Source organism: Phocoena phocoena, chromosome 5 (genome assembly GCF_963924675.1).
Source record: "Phocoena phocoena chromosome 5, mPhoPho1.1, whole genome shotgun sequence".
NCBI classification, from domain to species: Eukaryota; Metazoa; Chordata; class Mammalia; order Artiodactyla; family Phocoenidae; genus Phocoena; species Phocoena phocoena.
The window spans coordinates 102,377,202-102,396,378 of NC_089223.1; the positions used below are offsets into that span (position 1 = coordinate 102,377,202).

The 19,177-nt window shown below is 56.0% G+C and overlaps 1 protein-coding gene across 1 annotated transcript; it reads left to right on the top strand.

Moving 5' to 3' along the window:
- The first annotated feature begins 750 nt into the window (after nucleotides 1-750).
- MSX1 (msh homeobox 1) lies at nucleotides 751-4,956 on the top strand. Its single transcript, XM_065877725.1, has 2 exons — nucleotides 751-1,453; nucleotides 3,798-4,956. The coding sequence occupies exons 1-2, from the start codon at nucleotides 985-987 to the stop codon at nucleotides 4,238-4,240; spliced, it is 912 nt and encodes a 303-aa protein (XP_065733797.1). The 5' UTR covers nucleotides 751-984; the 3' UTR covers nucleotides 4,241-4,956.
- The last annotated feature ends 14,221 nt before the right edge of the window (nucleotides 4,957-19,177 follow it).

Genomic DNA, 19,177 nt, shown 5'->3' on the forward strand with positions numbered 1-19,177 from the left:
AACATAATGTATTCTTATTGTTAACATCCATAGCACCACGGGAGCGTGGCTTCTTGGGCAAACTTCAGTCCAGCGCTTAGGAGACAAAGGCCCACTTTTACGCAGAGGTAAAGTTTTGAAGATTGGAACAGAAGAAAATGAATGCTTAAAGAAGAAATTAATGTTATGTCTTTCTACTATAATAAATAACCCTGCAGATTTTTTAAACTATAAAAAGAATATATAAGAAATGGCTTCAACACAAATTATCGTGGTAGAGAAGAGGGGAGGCAGATATTGGAGGAGGACTATCCTTCACTATCCACTGGGTATAAACAGACACAGCAACTGACTGAACAGAAAGGTAAGGGGAGAGGTAGGAGAGAGAAACAGGAAAGGAGTAGAGAAAAAAGGGAGGAATTGGGAAAGAGGGGCGATAAAGGAAGGGGACGAGAGGGAAGAGCAGAAGAGAAGGACTGAGAACAAGGGAAAGTCCCCCAGGAGCACAGTAAAATAGAGACCCAGGAGGAACCACACAGGGACAGGCGGCGCGGGCTTTAGCGCAGAGGAACGTTTCTCGAGCGCCCCCTCCCCTCCTCTGCCCTCCCGGGGCCGGACCCAGCCCTGCGCGCCCCGAGGCCCAGCGCGCCTCCGATCGAGTCCGCCGGAGCGGGGCCCAATGGATCGCGCCGGGACCGCCCCCTCGCGCTCTGATTGGCCGCCGCCGCACTGGCCTCGCCTTATTAACAAGTTCTCTGGGGAGCTGCGGCCCGACCCGGAGCCGGCTGGTGCGCCCGGGAACTCGGCCTGCGCGGCGGCGCCAGCGGATAAGCAGGCCCGGAGCGCCGGAGCTGGTCTTCTGGGGAGGGGCGGGAGGCGCGCGCGGGAGGGCCCGCCCGGCCAGGGCCCCGGGCAATCCCAGAGGCCGGCCGCGCTCCCAGCCCGCCCGAAGCTCATGCCCGGCGGCTGGCCGGAGCTGAGGCTGGAGGGGGGGCCCGGCTCTGCATGGCCCCGGCTGCTGACATGACTTCTTTGCCACTCGGTGTCAAAGTGGAGGACTCCGCCTTCGGCAAGCCGGCGGGGGGCGGCGGGGGCCAGACCCCCAGCACCACCACGGCCACGGCGGCCGCCATGGGCGCAGACGAGGAGGGGGCCAAGCCCAAAGTGTCCCCTTCGCTTCTGCCCTTCAGCGTGGAGGCGCTCATGGCCGATCACAGGAAGCCCGGGGCCAAAGACAGCGTCCTGGCGGCCTCCGAGGGCGCACAGGCGGCGGGCGGCTCCGCGCAGCCTCTGGGCTCCCGGCCCGGGTCGTTGGGCGCCCCGGATGCGCCGTCCTCGCCGCGGCCGCTCGGCCATTTCTCGGTGGGAGGACTCCTCAAGCTGCCAGAAGATGCGCTCGTCAAAGCCGAGAGCCCCGAGAAGCCCGAGAGGACCCCGTGGTTGCAGAACCCCCGCTTCTCTCCGCCCCCGGCCAGTGAGTAGCCAGAACCCAGGCGGCGGGGGAGGGGGCCAGCGGGGGTGCGGGACCCGAGGGCGCCAGGCCGCGCGCCGGCGCCTGCTTGTCTCGGGCGTCTGCGTACCTGCAGCCCGGTACCCGGGGCCCGTGCAGCAGATGGGTTGGCGGGGAGGCCGGCGGTTGATGCCTCACCCCACTCCCACCCAGGAAGAGGATTGAGGCCTGGCTGAGGCCCAGCAGGCGGTCCACTTTCGCGGGCTCCTTGCCTTGGCTAGGCGACGCTGCGGATAGGAATCCACTTGTAGGACACGGGTGTCTGGGCACCCTCTCCTCCTGCCCCTCCCACCCCCCAAACGACCCCAGGAGTCCCGCCTGGCTCCTCTTTCAGACCCTAAGCCCTGTTACTTCGCCGTTCCGGCAACGGGTGGGTTTTAGGGGTGCGGACACCTTTCCAGTGCTCAGAGTTTCACTTTCTCATAGTTGAAGCCTGGTGCGCCCCCTCCCCTTTTCCAACCCCTCCCCCAAAGTATTTCTTTGCCCAAAGTATTTCCTAATCTCTTGTAGAATCCTCCCTCCACACCTTCGTGTTTCAGGTAGACACTTGGTACTCTGGGTGGATGGATCATTTAGGGGGAGGGGGCGCTCAGGTTCCAGTGGAGGGGGCGGGGCACCAAGTCAGTTAGTGGGAGGCGCCCCCTCCAACATGGTAGGGAGCTCCCAAATGTCTCGGACTGGGTCATGGAAGCTGACTCCAGCCGCCAAAGACGCCTCCGGGGTCGTTCCAAGTCCTCCGGGCCCCCTGGCTTCTCTGCGCAGCGAACACACTCGGAGATATTTCAGGAGCACGGGAAATTCCCAAGTTTTCCTCGTTTCCTCTGATTATTTTGCGCGGCATAATAGCAACCCGAATTCAATGGCGTGATGCTGAGGAATGATTTTTATCTGGGGATTAAACGTCTTTGAAAGGCCAGCCCCTCCCTGGGCCTAACGGCCGGAGAAGGTGGACCAGCGCTGGGTTGTTGCTACCGAAGGGAGTGACGTTTCCCTCGGCGCCCGCCCCTCGGGTGGCCCGGCGGAAAGCGAGTCAGGGGCCAACTGCTTCCCGGACTCTCAATGGTCTCGACCAGGGAAGAAGCAGGGATGTTAACACGAGATTTCGTTTGACTCACATCCTGGTGGCCTGAGAGCCCAAAGGATCTTTTTTTTTTTTTAAGCGTGCAGAAAACATTGCATAATTAGGCAAAACCCGCCTGGCGAAACATTCTCGATTTGAATTAATTGCTCCCCCGAGAGCAGCTGCTGCATAGGCAAAGCGTCCTTTCCGAGACCTGAGGATTCTTTTAGGGCCTGGGTCCCGACCCAAAGTCGACGGGATCTCTGTTGTCCTGGGAATAATTTTGGTCCCTGTTTTAACTGGCCGCAGCTGCTGGGTGTGGCAGGGGTCGACTGGCCCCGCAGACCCTGTCCCGGACCTGCATGAGCCCTCTGAGGTGGTGCTCGCTCACAGCCCATCCTCGAGGTATATTTTGAAGCCATAAGAAAAAGACATCTCGGCACCAGCAGTGTTGATCTCTGCGGACTGAGGCACATCCCCCCCCCCACACACATCTGAAAGTGACCAGAGGCCAAGGCACTGGGGGTGGGAGAGGCGCAGGAGACAATTGAGACAATCAGAAGAAGCAGCCCCGTTAAGATGAAGCGCCTCCTCAAACCATGGCACTTTTTATATTTGAGGCTTGGCCGTGGTGCGACATTCGTGACATCCGGGGTCGCTCCACCTCCAGTCAGCAGGGACCGAGCTTAGAGCCCTGTAGGAACGCATTGTTCCAAGGGAAAGAGTAGAAATCAGAGATCTGGATTCCAGGCCACAGAACGGCCTAGCCCAGCGCTGACCACTTAGTGGGCACAGATAAATGTTCGGCCAACGCCTAAAACTAAACGGGATCCCGGGCTGGGTGCAGGGCCTCTTTCCGTGCGTTTCACCATTCTAACATCCACCGTCCCAATGTGCGTGGCGTGGTGGTGGAGAAGGCCCCACTGAGAAAGGCCTTCTTAAGCGGCCATCTAGCTTTAAGGGCTGTCCCGCCTCTCCCCAGTTATTTCGGGCCTTGAACATGCGCTCGTGTCACCTGGAATCTTAGTTTCCTCATTTGCAAAAGGTAGACAAGAACATCTACCCTGAGGGGCTGCGGTGGAAATTGGAGAAAATATTTTCCAAGCGCTTCTCATGGTGCCTGGCGCTGAGGTGCTCCACGCAAATGAAGAGCGGGTGTTGTAATTTAATATTATTCCCATTTATGGGCCGATGACTCTCCCGCGCGGGTGTCTTAACCTCCTGCGTTTCTCTCTCTCGGCCCCCTAGGGCGGCTGAGCCCCCCGGCCTGCACCCTGCGCAAGCACAAGACCAACCGCAAGCCGCGGACGCCCTTCACCACAGCCCAGCTGCTGGCGCTGGAGCGCAAGTTCCGCCAGAAGCAGTACCTGTCCATCGCCGAGCGCGCCGAGTTCTCCAGCTCGCTCAGCCTCACGGAGACGCAGGTGAAGATCTGGTTTCAGAACCGCCGCGCCAAGGCCAAGAGACTGCAGGAGGCAGAGCTGGAGAAGCTGAAGATGGCCGCCAAACCCATGCTGCCCCCCGCAGCCTTCGGTCTGTCCTTCCCCCTCGGCGGCCCCGCGGCCGTAGCGGCCGCCGCGGGCGCCTCGCTCTACGGTGCCTCCAGCCCCTTCCAGCGCGCTGCGCTGCCCGTGGCGCCCGTGGGACTCTACACAGCCCACGTAGGCTACAGCATGTACCACCTGACATAGAGGGCCCAGGGTCGCCTACCTGTGGTGCCAGCCGATCTCTCCAGCAAGCAGCAGGAGCCTTCCCCCAAGGCGCTCCCCTGCTCGGCCCCACCTGGCTCCTTCCCTTTAACCCCTACACTGCTCTGGTTTCTCCTCTCGGTTGACCCCTGAGTTCACTCTCTGAAGTCTGATCCCTTCCCCCAAAGCGGCTAGAAGGGTCCCATAGCGCTCTTCTAGAAGCTAGATCTACCCCCTCGAGTTATAGATGGGGGAACCAAGGCCAGAGAGGCTGAGAAATGTATCCACAGTCCCCAGCAGAGTTAGTGGTTGCACCAGAACTAGAGGCCGTGCCTCCTGCACCAGGCAGGAAAAAGCACAGAGAAATTCATGTCTGAAGATGTCGGAAATGAGAACAGTGGGAGAGAAAGAGAACTTAACGGGGGAGGCGGATCCCGGGTCCTTCCACTGGAAAACTTAAGAGAACTTCAACAGCAAAACATTTGCTTTTGGGGGGAGGGATACACAGATGCGCGACAAAGGTAGGTTGAAAGGACCTCTCTCTTACCAGTACCAGAAAGAAATTGTAAAATAAAAATCCTCTTTCTATTTAACAGTACATTTGGGTGGCTCTCAAGATTCCCTTTGGAAGGGATTGTTGTAATATACTGTATATTTGAAATTTTATTATCATTTATATTATAGCTATATTTGTTAAATAAATTAATTTTAAGCTACAAGAAATTATCCTTATTGATTTAGTCTTTTAATTTGACTTCTTGCCATCTCTTCACATGTCCAGTTGCTTTCAGTTTGATGGTAGTTTGATGCCAGCAACTTTTCAAAGGTGACAACGGGGTATTCAGGGACAGAGGGGGGGTGTCTTTTTGAACGCACAGGACCGATCTGCGTTAGCAAAGTCAAGTGGAGAATTGAAGCAATTACCTAGGATAATTAGGCTCAATTTTCCAATTCACTTTAAGCTGAAATCGACACTTGCTCAGGCGACCCATAACCGACTCTTTCTTTTTTCTCCCCTTTTAACCTGTCTATGAAAACAAAGCGAATCACCCAAATGGTTTGATGACTGCAGACAGCTAATCCAGACAATTCCCACCCCCGCAAACCTGTTTTTCCCACAGGAGGCCAAGTGGGGGATGGAGAGGCATTGCTTTGCTTCTCTAAATCGCCGCGCCGGTGTAGACGCGGTTTGCGGAACTAATTTTTGAGCTCCCAGAACGTGAGCGCCTTCACACTTCCTATTACGACCCTTAAAAAAAAAAAATCTTTACCGAAAACCCAGGGTGACCATATACTTCCCGCCTTGGTGTGTCCTTTGCATGAGCCCTGCCTACAAACTTGGTTTTTCTTTTATATATAGTAGGTTATATTCAGGCTACCAGGAGAAGATATTTGAACGAGCGCCAGGTTTAGCCTTCTGGGGGCAATTCTGTGAGGATGTTGAAGGCAGAAAATGACCTCCAGCAAATAAAGCTTACTGTGTTCCAGGCCCCGCTCTGTTCTCCTTCGAGTTGGGGGCCCTGGCTTAATTCTCACCAGATCTGCGCCCCCCCCTCCCGCTCTGTCCGGCAGTGGCGGCGCCTCCAAACTCCACGCTGGGCAGCCCCCCGGCAGCCTTTGCTCGAGCCTTTGCGACGGGAAGCCAACAAACCAAGGGTTGTCAGAACTCGAAGTTACCTGGCGTTGGAATCGGGGAGGGTGGACGTCTCCATGGATAGAGACGTCTCACGATGTGGAAACCGAGTCTGTGGCGCACTGCGCGGCTTCTAGCCCTAGGGGAGGTCAGCCTCGAATTCCAAGAGAGCACAGGGTTCCGCGCACGCGCCCCAGGTGGGCTCTCGGCTAGTGCCGGGCAAGTTCCGGGGTACCGTGGGTCTCGGATCCTGCAGTCTAGGTAGCTCTGGCAAAGGCTCTGTCCCCGCGGCTGGCGCTGCAGCCTGAACTTGTCACAACTCCCCTCCCAAGGAAAAGAAAGCAAGCTTGCTGTGGAGTGCAGTTCCGATGACCAGGCAGTCCCCGGCCTCTGGGCTGGCACAAGCACGGCCATAACCCGAGTTGGGCCTCTTCATCCCCAAGATAGGGGAGTTACATTTTAAAATGTCTTGTACTCCGTATGCCCACGCGGCCCCTTAAAGGGGCTTAGGTACATCACTATGTCTTGCAGACACTGAAAGGATATTTTCCCCCTCTGTAAACACAGCATCCCGAGTGACCGCGCGCAGGACACCCTGGCTTCCACAAATCTTCCGGGTTCCTTTCTGGAACACCCCTGGCGACTCTCCTGTCTTGGGGGTTGTACTGAACTTGAAGTCAGAGAAGCCCATGTGGTTGATCCCAGCCCTGCCACTTCCTAGCTGCCTGACTTTTTGGGTAGGGAAGATCACTCTGTCTCTCCATTCCTGCTTTCTCATCTGCGAAATGGTCCTGGGAATCCTTCCCCCGCCCCCAGGATTTTGGGGAGGCGTCAACGAGCCCTTGCGCGGGAGGGCGCCCGGGTTATACGGGGCGGTCTGAATTTTCTCAGCTCACGGTGCGTCGGCAAACTGGAATCTTTTCCACCCGTGCGGGATAGGGGAATGGCGGGGCAGGATCGGGTATCTCCTCCGGCCCGGGCTCCCGGGCCTCCTGGCTCCTCGAAACTTGGCAATTTAGGGTCCAGGCAACCTTAGAGCAACATAATTGCAGTAATGAGCAACTGTTCGCGCTCAGCAGACGCACCGAGGCTCCAGCTTGGCGGTAGCTGCAGGCAAAGTGGGCGCTCCCCCTTCCCCCACCCAGCGCCTCAGCCAGTATGGAACCGGCCACCGCCCTGGGACCCCCGCCCAAGCCCGCTTCCGCGCGCACCCCAGCCCTTCTGCAAGCCTTGGGTCCGGGTCTCCTTCCACTCCTATGTCCCCTGGTTTCCCCATTTTTGTTTCTTTTCGTTCAGCCTTTTCTTTGCCTCCCTGCTTTTGTTTCTGAGTTCCCTCCCTCGATAGGGCGTGCACACGTAAGGTGCTCAATAAACGTTTGCGGGATCAGGGCGGCGCGCCGCTGTGGGGTGAGGACCCTGAGCCAGATTCAGCCGGGTCCGGCGGGAATTCGAGGCGGGGCTGGGGCACTGCTTCTTGTCCAGCCCAGTCCTTGGAACGCAGTTGCTTGTTTATCAGGCGAGGGCGGAGTGGGCAGGGGTTCCCGGGTCTGGTCCTTTAAGGATCGATTTCCTTGCCCGGCAGGAAACGTGGGGTCAATCACGGAGGAGTCGCCACCTACCTCGCTTGTACTTAGTGATGGAGGAGGAGCCAGCACTTAACGCAGCCTACTGTGCGCTGGAGTTCAGGCGCACGCCACCTCCCCCGCGCCTCCCAGCAACCCTAGGAGATTTTTTACAAGGGAGAGCACTGCGGTTCAGAGAGGTTACGCGGTTTTCCCAAGGTCACACAGCCAATAAGGGGGAGAGCAAGGATTCCGAACACTGATTCCACTCGGGGATCCACGCTTTCCCGGTACTGCCCAGCTCCCTCTCGTTGAGGGTCACAGAGTCCGGGCCAGCAATTTGGGGCTGGGAAAACCGGCCGCTCAGAACTCAGGCCCTAGCTCTACGAATTTAACTCCTTCCAGCCCTGACCACAAGTAAGCGCTGCCCCTTGGGGAACAAGAGGGGCATCTCACCTGCCCGGCACGCTGTCTGTGAATGCGTTTTCGTTTTGTGGGGGAGACGGACGTCTCAATCTGCAAAAGTCAGCTTCTGACCACTCTGGCGAGACCAAAGCCCATGGCGTGGAAGCCCGCGGAGAACCGAGATTACCGGGCGGCGGGGGACCTGGGGCGCTCCTAGCTCTGGGTGCAGGTCGGCGGGGCCCGGGCGGCCAGGGACCTGCGAGGCTGGGGTGGGGCTGGAGAGCTCGCGCTAAGAGGGCCTAGTTCTAGGGTTCCTTTCTCTGCTCTATGACCCGGGGCTGAAGGTCCAGCTCTCTCAGGAGACCCAGTGAAGACAGTTACTCACGAGGCACGAGGCGGGAGCCATGAGTGCGAATCCTACCGCTGTGAGGCTGGCCCCGGGCCACGCGCCGACCGATGCCCCCTAGTGACCCACGGCGAGGAGGTGAGGCCGGCCTGGCCTCGGCCTGCGCCCAGCCTGGAGCCCTCGGGGGCGCAACGGGAAGCAGAGAGGAGAGGCCGCGGCCGCCTTTCAACTAGGCGGCTGGCGCCGGCCTGGCCTGGCCCTCGGGGCCGTGCAGCCTCCTCGGCTCTGTCCCCGCCCTCTCAGCAGCTCACACCGCAGCCGGGCCGGGACACTCCCCCAGCCCCGCCGCCCGCCGCCGGCACAAACACCTCAACCTGCCCCCGCCCGGTGTCCATTCTTCAGAGCACCCCAGCTCGCCCGGCCCAGACTCTTGGATTTCCTTCCACTCCACTCAGCTCCCACTGCCGCCGTGCACAGCACGCCCGCTCCACGCCTTCGGCGACCCTCTCATCACACTGGCCTGCCTCCTCCACAGCGCCCTCCCGCGGCCCCGCAGGCCCACAGCCCCTGCTCTCGCCAGCCCCTGTCCCTTGCTGCGCTGAGCCTGACGCTGGACTAGGCTCCGTCGGCGACAGAGAGCGCTTGCTCTTGCGCGCGCAAGCACGCACGCACACACACACACGAACATATATCATCAACGCATATACAACACACCAACACACAGCACAAAAACATACATCTAACACACACACAGAACTGACACATGCAAAACATGTTACAACCAACACAGATACCCAACACACACCCAATCAACACTCATCACACACACAAACAGAACCAGCACACATCACCAACCATACACACCCAGCACACAGACCCACACAGTCAACAAACACACACACACACAAACGGCACTTCCCAAACACATGCAATTCGACACACACAACACATACACAACCAAGCCACACAGACACCGAACCACACTGTGTACACATAAAACCAACACACATACCCAACCAAACACACACAGCACACACCCAACGCCCACAATCAACATACACGCATTCCAATGAACGGCTCCGGTTCATAGAGACACATGAAGGCTACGCTCCAACGTCCTACGGGAGTTCTGTCACTTAGCACCGGGTGACACTGATATTTACACATGATCTTGAGGGGGGGAGACCCACTGATAGACATTGACTGGGGGGAGATAAACTGAGAAATGGTGTACTGAGAGACTTCCAGCCCGCAGAAAGAGACTTCAGGCAGAGGCCGAGAGAAGCCACTCAGAGACTGCGCCACAGGGCTCCACAGAGGAGCGAGCCGCATAGCCTAGAGCACAGCGGATGCGGTTGGGGGAACATCTGCTGCGTGGAGGACACCGTGAGGGAACGTGCCCAGCGCGTGTGCGTGGGATCAATCCCAGGATGTAAAAGCTTTTCCTGGGAGGCATCAAGAATCGCCCACAGGAATGCTAGGCACTCCCAAGTACCCCGGGGTGACTTCAGCTTTTCTTTCTCATCCTGGGGGTCCTCCTTGGAAACACCCTCCCCCCAACCCTCCATCTCACACACCCGCCTTGTGCCTCCGCAGAGTCTCCAACGCCTTCCCAGGAATCAGATCCGACATCCTGCATGTGCTCCACTGAACCCAGGCCCAAGATCTGGAATAGCCATTCAGACACCCCCGTCCTGCCCCCAACAGAGAAGGCGGTGCTCCTAGAAGCAGCCAGTTTACCGCTGGAGTCAGACCATCTGGTCTTAGGAATCCTGGTTTTGGTACTTATTAGCTGTGTGAACTTGGGCAAGTTACTTAACCTCTCTGAACCTTTCCCTATAGAGAAAGTGTGGAATGTGGCAACAATCCCTTTGAATTATTAAGAGTATAAAATGAAATAAAGTGCTTGTGAGATGCCTCGCACTGCCAGGAATTACCCTTGATTATGAGTACTTGAGGTGTGTGCGTGTGTACTTTCCTAGAGAATCCGAAAGAGTCGGGGCTGACGACTCAGACATGGGGGCTGGAATCCAGGTTTATGCCTTTCTGGATGGTGAATTCTAGCGAGGTGATGCTCCTCTTGGAACCTATGGAATCTGCCCCTAAAGCCTGGCTCACAGGGCCTAGAGCATCGTGGCGGGGTGCAACAAAGACCTGTGTTTGCAGGTGGTAAAAGCGAATTCAACGGGCTGACTGGGAGCAGAGAGAATGATCGGCCCCGACCAGAGGCTGAGTGGGTCCGGGCAGCAGCCCCGCCGCGGCTCCCTTTGCTGCCCATTTTTTAGGCCGGGAAACTATGGCTCCAGGTGGGCGCCGAGCGGTGGCTGGATCCCAACTCGTTGCTGTAGGACCGCAGGGGCTGCCTCCTTCCCCACCCATGGGAAGCGGGTTTTGCAGACGCGCGGGGCTGAGGTCTGGGTGAGGTTTTCCGTGCTCGGCGCTGCGAGTCTGTGCGTGCACGCACGCGGGGCGCTGCAGGCTGTCTTTGCCCTGTTTACCAGGAGCTGGGTGGTGTAGATTTTGGTAGATGGGGGCGCGACCTCAAAGCCTCCTCTGCCTCCCCAGCCAGGCACCTTCAGGACTCCTCGGCCCCTGTCACTTTGTCGACACTCAGGTGAGCTACCCCGAGGGAAGGCTGAACTCTGCGTTTGGGGATGCTACTTAAAAAAGTATACCCCGTTTTCTCTCTGATGACCGGTTCCCTGTTTCTGTCCTCCGGTGGCAGTTGGGGCTCTTCTACCAAACAAGTGGCCAATGTCAGGGCCACACCTACTGGAAGTAAATATTTGGGGCAGGCTGAGTGACACCCCACGCCCCCACCCCGATTCTCTGAGACTCAGGCTCCATGTCTGCTAAGTGGGCACAGCAATGACTCCTGGGAGGGTTGGAGAGAGCTAAAGGGAAAGAGCTCTCCCCAGGTCTGTTGGTCTGTTATATCACCTGCGTTCCCAAGCTGGGGCTGGGAAATAACGATGGACCTATCCTTCCTGATGTGACTGTGGTAACATGCGTAGAGCCCTTGCATGTACAAGAACCATTCCAGGCACTCCACGTGGATTATGTCAACGAATCCTCACTCCCAGGAGGGCATGCACCATTGGTATCCCCATTTCATAGACGAGGAAACTGCAGCATAGATCGAATGACTCAGGAAAAAGCACACAGCTAATGAGAGCTGGAGCAGAGCTTCTGAATGAGGCAGCCTTTGCTGGGTGCTGTCACCTAGACTCTCAGTTCTCTGAGCCTCAGTTTTCTGGCCCTGGGAATGGAGTCGCATTCAGGCTAATGCAGAGGAAGCTGGGGTGACTCGACCTAGAACGTGCCTGGGGAGCAGGAAGGCATGCAGCACAGTGGAGGGATGGCCATGATCACGCTCTGCGCTGGTCGTGGTGATACCCTCTGTGGCTGCTATGGCTGGCCAATTGGAAGTCGGGATGCCTGGATCCCCCAAGGGCATGGGTGGGTGGCCCTAAGGGTGGGGGATGAGTGGGTGAAAAGTGGCAGGGGTGTTCTTGTCCTCAGATGGTGGTGGGAAGGATGGAAGATTCTGTACCACTGTGAACCCAGAATTAATCCTTTAATCCTCTCCCTTAGACTCAGACACACTATTAACCCATATTACAGGTGAGGAAACCAAGTCACAGGGCGGGTAAGTGACTTGCCAAGGGTCACACAAGTGCCTAAGACCGGATCAGTGTTTTCCATCAACCACTGCCGATACCTCCAGCGTGAATGCAGAAACTCATCTGAATGGCAACAAAGCCACCAGGAAGCACCGGCACCTGGGCCAGAGCACTTGGCAGAATCCCCCTCGGACCACAGTCAGAACTGACCATGTTGCCTTGCTCTAGGTGCCCGGTGCCTCCCTAAACCCATGTCAGATTTGGAGAAACCATTCTGGACATTGCCTTAGAGATGTGCCGTTGTCGCCAATGTGATCAATGTCCTCATGTACAGATGAGAAAACTGAGGCTCGAAGGGGTCGTGCTATTTGGCCAAGGTCACAAACTGAAAGTCTGTGTCCAGTGTACTTTCATTAATTCATTCAATGGTTGAACAAGACGAACACACTAACAAATACGAACTTCAGGTAGAGATGAATGCTTTGAAGGGAGAAGATAACAGGACAGCGACAGGAAGCACGATGGGAACGGTCAAGGTGGACCTCTCTACGGAGGCGACCTGTGAGCTAAGACCCAAAGGGCGAAGAGGAGCCAAGGGAAGTATCTCCCGTGGAGAGGGACCAGCCAGTGCAAAGGCCCTGAGGCGGGAAGAGGCTAGCCAAGGCTGAAACTGGCCTCTGTCGAATTAAGAGTAGGAGGCCTACAGGGTCCGCTTTGCAGTTTCTGAAGCTCTGGGAGATGTTAGCGAGGAGAACGGTGGGGGCGGAATAGGAGGGACCGCGGGCCCCAGTTAGAGGGAAAGTGACGGCGACTTGGACCAGGGTGACCGCTGAAGAGATGCTTTTTTCTTGATAACCTTCCTTCTCTTCTGCGCCTCTCCCTGCTCCGACACCTTCGGAGAGAGTTTCTGGAGAAGCTTGGCAACCCGGCGGGGTGAGGCAAGCCCCAGGCCCCACTGTAGTTTCTCTTCCCTTCGGAGCTCATTCAGATTCGAGACCCCGCCCCCCGGCGCCCTGGTCCCGCCCTGGAGTCCCTGGAACCCGGCCGCGCCAGCCCTAGAGCCAGCTGGGCCTCAGCTGTGGGGCGGAGTCCGCCGCGGACACCCCCCGCGGCGACCGCAGCTCAAAACTACGCTCCCCCGCCCCTCCCTCTGACACCCGGCCTGGCTCCCGAGGCCCAGCTGTGCGCCAGCTGTGAGGTCCCGCCCCGGAGTGCGCTCCCGGAGCTCAGCCGTCCTCCAGGGCCTGCCCTGGATCCATCTCGCAGTTTAGGAGACTGAGGCCTGGACGCCAGCGAAGGAAGAGGATTGCCTGCTATTGGGCAGGGGCGGGTACATGACTCTGCGCCCAACGCCTGCCTTGCACGGTCGCATTTAATCCTCACGAACCGACGACAGGGTTCTTACCGTTACCGCTTTGCACACAGCAGCACACTGCTGCCCAGCGAAGTGAAGGTACTTGCCCAGGGCCACGTGGCTAGACAAGATTCCAAGCCACACCCGGCAAGTCAAGCCAGGTGCGCAGGGCGCAAAAGCTGGGGAAGCACTCACTCTCGGGGCTGTGTGAGTGCAGGGTGGGCACATGGAGGGAAGGGACTACATGTCCAGAGAGTGAAGATACCCCCACCTCAATTATCTGAATAATATCTGCTCCTTTGGTGTTATTAACAAAGGCGGAGCCTGAGCTCCCTGCCCTGACCCCCACTTTATTCAGGCTTCAAGCCTTGCACCAAGCACATCTGTCAACATCGTTTCCTCCTGTGAGCTGAGGGCAGGCTGTGGTTTGATAGATTGTTTTATGCCAGCGCCCAGTACAGCCCCGCGTGGGGAAGAAAGTGCCGCATCCCCTAAATGAGCGCTTACTCTGAGCCAGACGCTGTGCCAGGCGCGTAACACGCGCTATTTCACTTAATTCACCCTATGACCTTCAAAGAAAAGATTGTCTTTACTCCCTTTCTTAGACACGTCAGTTGTGCTCCACACATGTCAAGTGACCCGTCCAAGGTCACTAAGCAGCTTCCGGGTGAACCCTCAGGAACCTGGACTCTTGACCGGGATAGCCAGTTTTCCTCCACGCTGGGACCGGGCAGCGTTGGGGGCGGGAGGTGGTTTCGAAGGAGAAATTTGTGAGGTGAGGCCTGAGCTGGAAACTTCACGGCGCATTGATTTGGGCGGGGGACGCAAGGAGGCGCCCTGCGAATATTTCTGCTCTCTTAAAATGCCTGTCGGCTGATATCTGAGGCTCATCCAGGTCAAATCGAACTGCTCAGGGTCCGGGGATGGGGCGGCGGATCCGAGAGGCCCGGCCAGCGGACCCCCTGGCCCAGTAAACGCTACTGGGTTCGTGGATGAGAGCTTGGGGCAGGTGCACCGCCTGCGTCCTGGCCTCGATTGCTAGAAGGGGAGCCCTCAGTCTGACTCCATAGGTCCCCTGAGAGCCGGGCTGGAGGAGGCAGGGAAAGGTGGTGAGGACCCTGAAAGGACGTTCTTCTTACCCTTCCTTCACCCTGCCCCAATTCTTTTCCCTTTCTCACCTTTTATTTTCAATGTGATTAAGATAATTTCTTATGTTAAAAGGTGTAAAGTGACCACTAGAGACCCTGGGCCACCCACTCATTTGATGAGTGTTCATTGTGTCAGGCAAGCCGGGAGAGCTGTTGGGGACAATGCTGTGACAAGACAAGGTGCTGGTCCCTGAGCAGCTCGGGATGAGAGTGGAGGCTGCTGGCACTAACAATGACATGAAAACAGATGTTGTCAAGCCAGGTGGTATGATGAGGATGTGACTGGGAGAATGGGATCCCTGACGGGGGATGTAGGGAACATTTTAATAGAATAAAGGACCTCCAGGCCAAGGGACCAGGAAATGCAAAGGTCCCCCATCACTGACGTGGGTAGAATTTTGCGGCTTCGAGCATCCTTTGGCAGTGGAAAGGCACTGGCATGATTTGTCTGGAAAACCGGCATCTCTGCTTTTAAACCGAATTCACAAATCTGGTCTCCTTTGATTTTCATCATCTAGCGTGCAGTTGGGACAGGTTCTCACTGTGCCCATTTTACAGATGAGGGAACTGAGGCCCAGTGCCCTGCCATGGCCCCTCAGTGCATGACAGGGTAAATCTGGGGTGAGAAGGCAAACCTGAGTCATTCCATGACACCCCAGCTGACTCCAGATGGACTGGTTTCAGGTGATTGCTTAGATCTACGTCCGCCTCCCACCAGCACATCCATTTAAGGAAGGACGAGGCATGCGGTTTGGATGGGCCGGCTGAAGGTATCAGAGCATGCAGCAGAGGGAGAGAGAGAGAGAGAGAGAGAGAGAGAGAGAGAGAGCGCACTGTCTTGCTGAGTGGCCTCTGGAGAGGCTCAGGAAGTCTTGGTGCCTGAAGATCTACAATTTTACAGATGTTCATTGATCTTGGGGGGTCTTCATTTTCCTGAGTCAAATCTGCTCCTCCTGGGTGGAATTCTAAGTTGCCTGGGGAGTCCTTGTTTCCACCTCGGAGGGTGTGCCTACCACTGGTCTCCATCTGCAGCTGGGTGGGTCGAGCACTGCATTCAGGCCCACCTCACCAGGACTGAATGGGAGCTCTGAAATTCTCTGATGGAATGAAGCCCACCCCCTACCCCTGCCTGCAGGGGCCATTCTGATTTTGTTCTCATGCTGAGCCGGCTTCATGGGCCTGTGACCAGTGTGGTCACACTGGGACCCACTCTCAGAAGGGTCCCACGCTGGGGGTTTAATGCTGCAGTCACCATCTCAAAGTCCTTAGGAATTTGACCGTTGAGTTTACATTTTGTAAGTGATGTCTTATGTGCTGGGGTCTTGGACCTGTCTCCAGCTGCCTCCCCGGGACAGTTTTTGGCTGTCTGCTCCCCTCCTTCCTGGTAACTCAGGACCCACCCAGCCTCCTCCTCTGCTCCCTCCCAGTGACTGCTGCTGCTTCTCTCCATCTGGCAGGGGCCAGTGTGCCAGGGTGCGCAGACATGCCAGGGCATCTGGAGGTGGGGCATGGTGGGCGAACGTGTCCCATGGGCAACTTGGGAGGGGTGAGCCTCTTGTCCACCCTGATCCAGGAGCCCAGCACGTTCCAGCATAGAGATTGCAACACCCTTGGGGATCACCCGTTTGCCAAGGGTCGGGGCAGGGGGTCCGAGGGAAGAGGAGGTACCTGACCGATTCGACTTCCCCATCGTTGGTTAGGTCTGGTGGCTGGCAGGATGGGGGAGCCAGGCAGCTGGTGGAGTGGGCACTTGCAGCCAGGTCACACGTGGGGCCCCCCAGACACCTGCCAGTGTCCCTGTGAATGCAAGGGGGTGACACCACATAGGAAACCCCTCTACAGGACAAGAGAGAGGCCACAGGGAGAGGCAAACACTTTCTACGTGAGCCCCTTTAGCACACTTTCACCCCTGCTTTTTGAAAAAGGGGCTGTGCATTTTCGCTTTGACCTGGACCCCACAAACTATGCAGCCAGTCTTGCCCCCGTGTGCCGGGTGGCTCGTGGGTTTTTCTTGCTGGAGGCTCAGTATCGCTCACCCGACCCGCAGAGCTGCTCCTCCAGGGGTCTGGGCAGAGGTAAGAGCAACCTCTCAGCTAATAATCAAGTCTTCGTAAAATGGGATGCCCGCCTCCCACACGAACCCCAGCTTTACAAGGAGGTGCTCTTGGCAGCACACCAGCAGGAACTGCTGCTTCGGTTCAGGGGTGACGTGTCTGCCATATTCTGGGAGTTCCAGGCTCAGAATCAGAGAGCTAGCTGGACACGGAGACAGCCAGTCATGGGTGCAGGTCCTGATGGGCCATAGGAGGAAACTGAGGCCCAGAGAGAGTTGGTGACAGTCTGGGGGTCTCACTGGGCGGAGGAGCAGAGTGAGGTCAGGCACTCAGGTCATCTTGTCCAGCTTAAGTCCAAAGCAAACATCCCTGCTGTCCCCCTGCCTTCAGTGAGCTTTGATATAATGGTTTCTAAGACCCTTTAGCTTGCTGCTTGGGCCATCCTGCCCAGTTCTCCATAGCAGCTGCAGAAGGGACCTTTAAAAACTTGAAATCTGATCATTTCACTCCCCAGCTCTAAACGCCTCAAAGGCTTCCCATCTCCTTCACAGTGAAGTGCAGAGTCCTTACCCTACAAGGCCCTACATGATCTGCCCCACTGCCCGCTATGACTTTCCCAATTACTCTTGCGATGGTAACTCCTCTGGCCTTCTGGATGTCTCTCAAGCGCAGCACACATACCCCTGCCCCAGGGCCTTTGCACTTACTGTTGCCTTTGCCTGCAGTGCTTTTCTCTGGGTATTTGTATGCCTGCAGGCTCTTTCTCTCTCTCAGGTTTCTGCTCCAGTGTCTCAGAGAAGCCTTTCCTACTCCCCCTGTCTAAAACTGCATTGTCTTCACTGCATGATCATGATTAAGCTTGCTTTGTTTTTCTTCATATAAATCACTACCTGAGAGCAGAGTGTATGTTTACATGTTTATGTATTTCCTGTCTCTTCCCAACTTGACTCTCAACACCATGAGGCAGTGACTGTGCCCCAGCACCTGGGACAATGCTCAGTGCATAGTAAGGCTTCAGTATTTATTAATTAAATGAAGATTTCTCGTCTCATACACAGGAGGAGCCCTGAGAGGTTCTGTGGGCAGCTCTAGGCCCTGCAGGTCTGGGGGAGCAGCTGGCTGGCAAGCTGGGCCCCTGAACAATGAGCCCAGTTTTGGTCTCTGTCCACACTGCTGCCCATTTCTCAGAGGAGGCCCTGGGAAACCTGGATAGCCAGGAGGCAAGAAGATGGGTGCTGAGAAGTCAGCAGCTTCCCATCTGACAGCCCCGGGAACACAGATTTAGGGGAAAATGGTAAAGGAGGAAAAGGCCATCATTCCCATGCAGGCCTGGCAGCTCTCACATCCTGCTACGTCCCTGTCCAGAGTGAAGGCAGGACACCTTGAGATTCAAAGGAGGGACGGGCTTGGCGTGCACACGGAGTTGATGTTGATGGAGCTGAGAGCCATTCTTGAAGCCAGGAAGCTCGGGTTCAAGTGCTGGCTGCTCACTAACCGACCACGTGGACTTGGGCATGTTTATTTGCTTCTCTAGTTAACAGTTTTTTCATCTGTGTAATGGGTGTCGTAATTCCTGCCTCATGGGACCAGTATGGGGATTAAATGAGTCAATGCATGTGATATATTTGGAATAGTGACAGGGACTTAGTAAGGTCTCAAAATTCACCACTACTATCAGGTTCCTGGACTCAGAAGCCAGAAAGCCTGAGGCTTGGTTCCTGCTCTCCTGCCCACCCCTGCTGTAACATCAGCCAGTGTGGGAGAGAAAGGAGAGGAGGAGAAATACCGGGGGAAAAGACACACAGATATGTCCCCCAGCTGCGCTCTCCTCTTGTAGACTCTCACCCCAAATCAGCGAGGCTGACAAAGCAGGAGTTATAACTCCCTTGTGCCAAACAAGGAGACCAAGGGCCAGAAAGTTTGGGGTATTTGCCTAAGGTTGCACAGGGAGGAATGGACTAGAATTAGCCCGGATGTTTGGATTCCTGGACCCGTGCTCTGTTCCCATCACATTTTCACACTGGACTGCTTTTCCTAGCATCTGCCTTCTGCATTACAGCTGGCTGCCTTTTTTATTTTCTAGTTGTTTCAGGACTTGGATGAGCTGGAGCCTGAAGACATAACAGCAAGTTGGACCCTGTTTCACCACTGATCCCAGGCCAGGGCATGGCCACTAAATGCTAAGGCTCTCACAGAAGCTTTTGCCCTCAGTCTGTGATGTCTGTGAGATCACTCTTGACAAGGATTTCCCAGAAGTTCTTAAAGTACAGGTGAATGTAGGAAATTCTGCTAGGATGAAATTAAGATATGGATATTTAAGTCCTTAGCATTTGGGTACTTTTCTGTATGTCGTTAGGGTAAAGAAAGAATGATTTTTGTTTGCTGAGCACCTACTTGGTTCCTTACTCCTGTTCTTTAGTATAATATGTGACACGGCATCTTGTCCCAGTTGTTCAGGGAATACTGGAGCCAAGAGTGGGTAAGTCAGTTGCTCAGGATCATGCAGTTAATGAGCCTGTATCTGGAATTCAAATTAAGCTCTGTGTGACTGGAATGCCCATGTCCATGCAATCCAGCCACGCTTGCTTTAAGTGCCTTTAAACACATTAGCAAGCTCTGAGAGCACTGGATATGGTTTCAAAAATACAAATCAAGTAAAACACTTATAAGAAGAAAGAATGTTGGGGAAAAAAGCAAACTACAAACAAACAAACCCCAAACTCTCTCCTGGTGTCGATGGTTTTCACTGGAGATGATACAGAACCAGAACTCTTAAAATCAGTCTTTGGACTTGTTAGTAACAGCCTGGTAAGAG